General features: G+C 47.1%; 1 protein-coding gene across 5 annotated transcripts in view; it reads right to left on the bottom strand.

Annotated features, from left to right (window-relative positions):
- The window catches only part of SEPT8 (septin 8), a 41738-nt gene extending 38254 nt beyond the window's left edge, over window positions 1-3484 (bottom strand). The window contains exons 1-2 of one of the 5 annotated variants that reach the window (XM_019535032.1): window positions 3386-3484; window positions 3183-3297 (exon numbers count right to left, since the gene is read on the bottom strand). In XM_019535032.1, the coding sequence (XP_019390577.1) occupies window positions 3183-3297; window positions 3386-3388 (118 nt within the window). In that variant the 5' untranslated portion in view covers window positions 3389-3484. The remainder of the gene's footprint in view (window positions 1-3182; window positions 3298-3385) is intronic. The other 4 variants (XM_019535031.1, XM_019535034.1, XM_019535033.1 and 1 more) reach the window with 4 other exon arrangements.
- Between the last annotated feature and the right edge of the window lie 6054 nt (window positions 3485-9538).

Below are 9538 nucleotides of genomic sequence, written 5' to 3'. Positions count from 1 at the left end.
TGTATATGTGCAATTGTGTCACTCCCTCCTGTCTAACAGCACAATATTGAAATCCTGAGAGTTGGCCTGACCCCTCAGGGCAACAGGAGCATCTAAGGAGATGGCTTCCTCCATCTCTCCTGATTTATGGAGTTTCTCTTAGTCACTTCGTCTCCCCCAAGGCTTCTTGGTTGTCCTGAGTCAACCTCAAAAGCTGTTTTGTAAGATCTACAGCAAAGGCAAAACAAGATAAGGATGTATCGGTTTGGGGTGAGTGCAGTTAAACCAATATCATATGCTTAGCACAAGACAGTGCTGCGCAGAGGCCACACCAAAGTGCCACCTTGCCATACAGCCTTGGCAAAACACTGCCCAGGAGCAAATTGGCAAGGATCTGTCAGTTTGGGGTCATCCTCGTGCCCCAATGCAGCATCCATTTCTGCCAAGCTGAGTGCTTCAGCTAAGCAAAGGCAGAGAGTGTGAAATCAAACAGGGACAATGCAGAAATGAGGTAGGAAGGGGCCACATTACTGAGAGAATAAATGTAGGGGACATTAGGAAAATGTTCTCGGTAGAGTCATAATAAAACCTCAGAAACACATCAAGGATTAGGTTCCCTCTCAAAATACCTCACTAACCAGACAGCTTGGAGGCAGAGAAGGCTTTGAACTGACGGCCTGTGTATGTAAATTAATATGACACTTTCCAGATCAGCCTCCAAAGGACCTCAATTCATAATATATGACAAGTGGGGAGGGGGCTCTGGTGGGCCAAGATGTACAAAGAAACAGCAGGAGGAAGTGGCCTTTTGATTACCATCTGGGGTCACGGACAGGAGGTGGGTAAGAGGGCCTGTCCTCCTAGGCTGGCTTCCCTGTGCTGCCCAGAAACAAGGCAACACCATACAAGCCACATAGCCCTTGTAGCTTTACAAAGCTATCATTTCAACTGTGTGTAGCACAGCCCTTCCTATTCCAATGCCCTAGAACTCGTACAATGTCTAGAGCAGTCATCAGCTAAAAAGTGGGAGAGTAAGATGACTAGCAAGCTATGGGTCTAGTGAGGCAGCACACTGATTACCAGGGTTTTATTTTAAGCATAGTGGGGGGCAAAACCTTTCTGCTTCTACACTGAAGAGTTAATACAGCTTGGAAGAGGAGTACTGTAAGTAAAGGGATGAAGAGCCAAATCCCTGGTTCTACCAGCAATGGATAAGGGCACAGAAAGGAGACTGGGACAGAACGATGAGCCATGTTCACCCTACAGGAAACTCACTCAAAACACTCAATACCAATATACTCACCTGTTGGCAGGAACCAAACTGACCCTCCACATGCAGCCCAGTTTGGGGCATGGCAAAGAGCATGGATATGCAAATACAGTCAAGGGCAGTGGTTTGGATTTTCTCCTTTTTCCAAGAGTTCAAAGATCTCTTTCACTATTTCAAAGAGGTTTAAGGTCAGAAGGGACCATCAGATCCCACCCAGGGAAATAAATGCATCTAGGACAATTGCACTGTCTCCTGCTGCTGGTAATCTTTTAAGGAACACTTCTGTGAAGCCCAGAACCAGGTCTGGAGTTGAAGTTAAACTCCAGAAACAAGCAATACTGTTTCTTCGTGGGCTAAATATGAAGTGTGGCTAGGAATACTGAAGCAGTTGGGATCAAGGTAAGAATAAGAGTCCACTTCACACTCCAGATAAAGCAATATTCAGAACAATCTACATGTAGAGGTAAGAGGGAAATGCTAGAAAGATATTCAAAATCTCAAGCTCTGCCCTGCCTCTCATGCCCAAGCTCTTCCCCTCCTTTAACCTGTCTCCTGCCCACATCTCAAATAGGCACCATCATTCAATTACATTTTTGTGAATCAACAACCCAAAACAGTTTTTGTTCAGGTCAATTGAAACATTTAATTTCCACAGTTATAGAACAGTGTTTTGAATTTGACAATGTTAATGTTTTACTCCGCTCCTCTTCAATTTTAAAAAGGAACAAGCCATTTTGAACCAGGAAGTTAGACCAAAAAAGACAAAAAGAAACAAAAAACAACATTCTGAGGCAAGAAATTAGTTGAAAACACCTCTTTCCTGCTAAAAGATCATATTTTGACACAATGTTTTGAACACAAAAAAAAAACTAGCCATGCAAAATATTTTAACAGAAAAAGCAGTTGTGTTAATAATAGTTATGCAAAGGAAGAGTTTCCATCATTAAGAAACGGAACGTGGTGTTTTGTTAATAGAAGTCAGGACTCTAAGGAGCTACTATAATCGCTGCCACTTTGGCAGAAGCCCTGGGGAATTAATCAGGAGTCTCCAGAGCTAAAAAACCAGCATGAGCTGCTGCAACCTTAACTAAAAATTCAAGGTCCTCTGGCTGGAGCTGCATGAGACTTATCTTTTAATGAGAAGGCCCAAAGGAAGATGACTAAGGAGAGGGGGGTGACTTGGGCAGTAGCCCTTGGTGCTGCCTTTGTCAGGAGGCACAAAAATAGCCACTTGCCATGGCAGCAACTAATCACACCGTTGCAGTCAGCCCTCAACGGCAGCCTTTGCTGCCCTATGTGAAGCTGCCTTGCTAAAGCTGTCAGCTCTAGCTGGCCTCCAAAATCAGTGGGTGCCTTTGAAATGCAGACCAACACGACCTGCCCAAGGTCGCAACTTGACAGCAAATGGACCACAATGCTCTGTGCCTGCTAAGCCAGAAGCCACACTACTGTCTGCCCAGTGCTGCTTGTCAGCTAATAACCCTGACTTGCAGTACAGCATATTATTTGCATGACACCCCTGCAAATAAGACATGTACCTTGTCTAGGAATAGCAGAAAGAAAGAAAAATGATGTTTTCCTTTTATCCCAACTGTTTGGAATCAGTTTCCTTGTGCAAGAGGCGCCCCAAGTTTCAATAGCTAATTTTCAGGGAAGGTAAGCGTGAATAAATGAGGCAGCTTGCCCAGAGTGTGGCCAACTGCTTCTGGTACAGGGCACCATGGCATGTCTGGGCAGGGAGTGCAGACATGGCAGAGAGCAGGGAACAGGATTCATTCTGGTCCTAACTCCAGGATGTGCCAGCTGATATTCTACAGACAAAACAGACCCTCTGTGAACACCACCCCCCACCCCCCGTCATTCCAGGATCAGTTGCTTTAGGGTTTGCTCCTACTATTTCTAAGACCTTCCCATTGCGCTGCACTTTGCTTACCCACACAGAGGATGTTGAAGCTGAAGCCTTGAGAGACAGACTTGCTGACGAGCTGATCGGGAAGACTATCGAATCCAACATGGCCCCCCAGGGAGAGATTCCGCTTCTCTTCAGTCTGTTAAAGAGAAGGAGGCAGGTCAGCAGAAGCCAGGAGAGAGTTGGAGGCATAAGGGCCGGGGAGTGAATGTTACAAGATACGTTACCATCGTACTGGAGGCAGAGCAGGTCTCTGCAGCAATCTAGCCCTGCCCGCAAAGGGGGTTGCAATGTTTCGATATGCCACATTCCAGACACGCTGGTAATTATAGCCAGGCATCAGGAGGAAAAATCTGATCTTAACAAGGAATTATCTTAAAGAGACAAGCGGCTCCAAATGCTGAGCCAGTTTGGCAGGGGAAAATAAACCGGAGCAAAAAGCTACCGAGTTCAGTTTGCAGAGAATAAAAAACGGAAAAACATCTTCACACATTACCTGCCGCTGCCCCTGCTCCCCTCCTCTGCTCCAAAGGCTCCTGCCCCAAATCACATAAAGCTACTCTGCAGCTTCTTCAGGCTGTTTCCCCTTGGCTTTGCCGTAAGCAGCTTTGTTCAATCGCGCTGCAGGGGTGTGCATTACACCAAAAGGCAAATGAACCCTCCGGCCTCACCATCTGCGACCAGGCCAGGCTCCGCTGTTCCTGTTCCTGTCTCCCCCACACACACACCTTGCAATTCCATCTGTCCCCTTCCCCCGCAAGCGGAAAAAAGGAACCTTTACTGGAAACTTTGTTTAAAAAGCAAATACAATAAGCTTTTGAGGAGTATCGAAGTAGTAGGACAGTCTCCCGTAATACCATATTTACTTGCATCACAGCCATTCTCGTATGATGGCTGCACCCCTGAAGACTGCCTTAAAATTTTGAAGAATTAATAACCTGTGCAATGGCTCAACCCACATTTCCAAAGAAACAGATTCAGAAGATGATTCTGAATGAAAGAACCAACCATTGAAGAGTGGAGCGCCCCTGCGCAGGAACAGCACCCTGGAGTCCGCACAGTCACTCTGCCCCACATATGGTCTCCTTGGTAAAGACTGTGCAGGATGGGGAAGGACACACGGACATTCAAACACAGAACTGCACCTTTTGTTTAGCACCAATAGTGCCTCAGTCTTGCTCTAGTCTAGGGTACACGTAATGGCTTCCCCCTAGTTTTTGGCAGCAAGATTGGGTTGGCAGAGAGGAAATGACTATTATGCAAGTAAATATGGTAAATCAAAGGCAAGAAGAAGCGCAAAAGCCTCCAGCAGAATTGGCTGTTCCCTCCCCTTTTGACTCTGCTACGCCAGTCTAAATAAGTACGCACAAGCATGAAGTCCCAGTCCCTCAGAGGATGCTAGTCCAGCATGACGGGAGCCATCACCCAGCTCCAAAGCCTGTGACCAAGGACTGACGGTGGCCTCATGACACACAGTTGTGTTGCACTGACACTGCACTGTTAAAGAGTCACAAACGTTCTTGTGGTTTTAGTCCCTTTGAGAAAATGAGTCTCTGCTCCCGTCAGGGAAAAGGCAGCCTCCCTCCCCACAAGTACACGGGGACATCACCCAGACAACTGCACACAAGAGCCCAGAACCAGTCACCAACCACTAAGGTACACAGTGGCCACAGTATAGGCATGCCCTGGCTCAGGCCCGAGATGAGCTCACAAGTTACTAGGCTCTACACACAACACCCGGCAGAACTCAGTGCGCCGTGCTACGCATAGGGACCTACCGAATTTGCGATTTCATCGATTCCATGAAATCCGGGCAATGCCCATGAAATCTGGGGGGGAAGAACCTGATGTCAAATAAAGTGAAGGGGCGAGCAGTCTTCACGGCACTGGGACACCCCTCCGGGGCGGGAAAGGGGGAGGGGAGGGGCTGCCTACCCTAGGAGCTGCCAGCAAGGTGGCTGCCACCCCCACCCGATTGGCTGTGAGAGCTGCCTGTCATGTGGCCACTGCCTTCTCCACCAATCAGCAGTGATGGGCAGGGCTGCATGGCCTTCACAGCCAGTGGCAAGGCCACATGATAGGCAGCCCTCACAGCCAATCAGCGGCAAGGGACAGGGCCACCAGGGCCCTCAACCAGAGGTGTGGGGGCCCCAATGCACTCTGCCCACCAAACGGCTGCTGGGTCCCGCATTCTGCCCGTGAAATCGGTGGGCAGCCTCCATGAATTAGCACGAGTCCCCCACTACATCGGATTCAGTGGGCTCCTCCTTTAATTACACCAGGGTATCAATAAACAGGGATAACTTGGTCCAGTATTTCAAGTGATTAAGAGCAGAAGAGTGGAAGTTTATTTATGCATGTTTAGATTCCCATAATATTCACACTCTCTCCATGGCCAGCTACTGCCACAGAAACAGCTGAGCAGACTGCCAAACTGAGGCCAAATTCTCTCCCCGTTTGCAAGCTGCTTTTAAACACACTTACCCCTAGTGGAGAAGCAAACATCCACACATGATATTATAAGCATTAATAACTTTTCCTTTGGGGAATAACAGTGTGGGGGAGCAGACACAGGCCGCAAGGGGGGGAGTATACGCTCTTCGGTTCCTACGCCCTGCTCTTCTCCCTTAACACTGCAGGGCTCAGCACAGCCAGACTACAAAAGACACGCGCCCAGAATCAAATAAGCCAGCTGCCAAATTTTAAATTATTCCCAGGGGGAAAATAAAAGAAATAACTTGAGATGCCTTCTCCCTGTGAAAGCAAGATTCCTAAACAAAAGATGAAATCGAACAAGTTAATTTAGAATCAAAGCTTTCTTTAATTTTGCCATGGGGAAAATACCTAGTTACCTTATCTAAGTGACTTTTAATCACAAAAAATAGCTCTTATATAGCCAAGCCACGTACTGGTCCTGAAAAAACAGGACCTTCTTTTTGTGTATATTGATCTGTATTTGTTACCGTCTTGCGGATGAAAATTAACATATCACTCTCGTCAAGGGACTTCTAGGAATGAAAGACAATCTGACTATAAGCGTTTGTTCTTGTGAAATCAATAGCATTTTAATCTATCCACATTGATTGTTCTCACCGACAGAGGAAGAGGCCATCATCAGAAATTCCCCTTTGGGAGAGTGTGTGTCTAGTCGGGCTCCGACACGGTCTAGAGCTCAGACACAGAAAGTATTTCTCACTGTATATCAGCCGGGTAAGGCAGGGAGGGCAGCCATATCACAAGGCAACCCCTGCACTGTCACTCTGACACCCTTCTCCTCCCCGTGCGACTCCCTGCCCCGTGCTTCCTGCCTGACCTGTTGGTCTCTTTTGTGCTCCCTGCCATTCGTGTTGCAGACTGGTCCTCCCTGCTCTGAAACCTGGCCACTCCTCCTACAAGACACGCTGCACTTGGACGGGAAGCCTCTCTTCTTTCCTCCATTAACCTCCCAGGGCAGTTAGAGACGCTGCTCTTCCAAGCTTTGAGGGCCTTTGGCCTTTGTTTTAGTGTCTATTTTCATTGTCACTTTGTTCCTATGCCGGTCACGGAGCTGGCTGTTGCAGTGGCTCAGCATCCACAGCTTTCACCTCCCAAGTCGGGTGGTCCTTATGCTGCATCACACAGGAACCAGGTCTAGAAGAGATTTCCCAGCCTATGACTGCAGCAGCCATCTAACAACCATTTGACCAAGCCTTTGCCCAGCAAGAGGTCAAGGCTGATGCAACGCACGGCAAGCTCAGGATGGAAACATGTCAGCAGAACAGCACAAGAGGCTCAGGACTTAAAGCTGCCTAGTGAAGAGGGACCTCATGAAAACCTACCAGCAAGCCCAGGTTCAAGGGGAAATCCAGCCTTGGATTTCCTTTGAATTGCAGAGGTGTAAGGAGCTCACCCCACCATCTACACCGTGTGCCACGCTCAGCCAGGGACTCTTAGCCTTGTTTTCAATAGCACAGAATTCCCTCACGATATTAAAGGAAAAAAAATCAAGCCTCCTCCCCTCCTCATATGCTTTCCTTGAGCTGCTGCTTACTCTCTGCTCAAGGAACAGATTGTGACAGGGACCAGAAAGCTCTGGAGGCATTGTCTGGGTACAATCAAGCACCAGAAAAGTTCACATGCTTGATGCAGTTTCACCTGACCCCCCTAGCAGCTCCTGCCCCCCCGATGCACCCCAGCCAGCCCACGCCAGCTTCTCTCTTTCCCAACCCACAGCCCTCAGACACAATCTTGCTGCAGCCTCTTCCGACAGGTTCAGATGTCAGAGTCCTTCTGATGGAGATATCAGGTGGCAGAAAAGCATGCTGTCTCTGCGGAGTTGGCTCTTATCTAGCATACCTTTTTTCAAGCAAAGCATGAACAAAAAAAACCTGCCATGCTTTCCATGATCGCCACTGTCTGGAAAGGGAATAAACAAGGCCTGCCTGCAGCTATGATTAGAATAAGGAACAGCCCAGAAGGCTTGAGAGCCGTTTCTAAGCAACAGCCAACATCCGTATTACCGACTCTAATGCAGGCTTTGGCAGGACCAGGCTCAATCAAAAACTAAATAATATTCAGGAAAGAGAAAGGGAGGACAAAAACCTAAAGACGCCTGAGCATCTTCCCCTTCTCCTTGCAACATTTGATTGTTGCTCCATGGGAGTCACAAGTAGATTTGTTCAGAAAGGGGCTATGTGCAAAGTCCCATTTAAATTGCTTATTCAAAGCTGCTGTGATGCTGCTGTTCTTCTTTAAGTCTTTTAAATGGGATGCAATTTGAAGCAGAAAGATCCTGTTTGCCATTCAACCACAAAAGAGTTATCTTTCCTTGCAGAGGAGTCAGCTGTCATCGCACGGCCCTTCTCCTGCCATTGCTGCATTGCTGGAGCTGTCAGAGAGGCATCAACAACAGGGTGTTGGCAGCCAAGTCATTCCTTTCCTAACTGCACGGCTCCAGGGGTTGGACAGGAAAGGTAGCACTACTATCAATCATAAAGAAGCCCAGGCATCTGTTGACATGCATTCATCTACCTTTTAAACAGCACTGAAAATTAGCTTTAAAATCTCTCTCTAATCTTTGTCTCTTTTTTTAATGTTTCTCAATGTCTTTTCTTTGTACTCTTGGCAGTTCTTTGTGTATAAATCAATGTCTCCGTATACTTTGTTTATGAGCATAATTTATTTAACACAGCGGTGGGGGTGGGGAAAAGGCTTTCAAAGAAATAAGAAACCGCATTTGTAAAACCACCATGTAAAGTGCAGGGCTGATGTCGTACCTGAAATTACCTGCGACTGCTTGCAGACATTTACAAAAAAACCCATGCTTTACTGGAAGCAGCAGTGCGTTACTTCAACCCGCCTCTGCAGCGCCAGTGAAAATCGGGCACTTCAGTGGGGCTTTCTGGCGCTTTTAGCTAGAACTGATTCAATTCAGCTATTAGATAAAAGTACCAAAAAAGCGCATTAAGGCACTCCATCTTTACAGACATTGGGCAAGCCAAGTTGAAGTAATGCACTCTTCTGAGCATGCATGGGGTTCAACACACAAGCATGCTGAGTTTAATGTAAAGCATCAGTTTGGGGCGTGTATTTTTGTGGGGTTTTTTACATCAGCAAGCACTCATTTGTCTTTCTTTTAGTTGAGTAGCTTTCAAATTCCCCATCTCCCCTCTGATCAATGTATATACCTGTCCCACGCTCCTGGGTTTGCTCAATAAACTATGTAACACCAGTTTTGATGCTGAAGGCTAGCACTGTCAAACAAAGTCACCAAAGAAGACGGTATCTAATAACTGAATGTTTGAAGATATCCAAGGACTCCCCAGAAATGCCCTACCCCATACCGCTGGAATCTAAACCACCAGTGGGACAAGTAACAGTGACAAGCAGTAAGCAGGAGAGGAGGCTTTTTACACAAGGCAAAATAATCAATAGAAATGTTCCCATGGTTTTGGGGGGGAGGGGGTGTTTCAATACAAATGAAACCATATTTCCCTGGATCCACCTGCAACGTTGGCAGAACAAACAATGCAGCAATGAGTCAGTGCAGGAGAAGCAGGAAATGTAGGTGACCGGTCTGTTTTCACTGCAGTGCAAAATGGAAACAGGTGGTAGAAAACAGTGGACTTAGACTTTCACCCCCTACGGCATTATTGGAGCCACAAGGAAGTTCAGCCCCAACTCTTATCTCTTCCATGCACTTGTAATTTCATCTGACTCCTCTGCAGTGGCCCCTTCTTCTATAAAGCTCCTGTTCCTTGACACCACAACGTCTGTATCTGCGCCTGAATTTACAAACACAGTACAAAGAAGTAGTTGTTTCCCTTTTCATTGAACTGGGCCTTCAAGGAGAGACAGATCCCCTTCCTCCCATGTATACACCTCCCACTTAGCTTGCAACA

Source organism: Crocodylus porosus, unplaced genomic scaffold (assembly GCF_001723895.1).
Source record: "Crocodylus porosus isolate Cpor-Errol unplaced genomic scaffold, CroPor_comp1, whole genome shotgun sequence".
Classification (NCBI taxonomy): domain Eukaryota; kingdom Metazoa; phylum Chordata; order Crocodylia; family Crocodylidae; genus Crocodylus; species Crocodylus porosus.
This window is presented reverse-complemented; position numbering and strand designations above follow the sequence as displayed.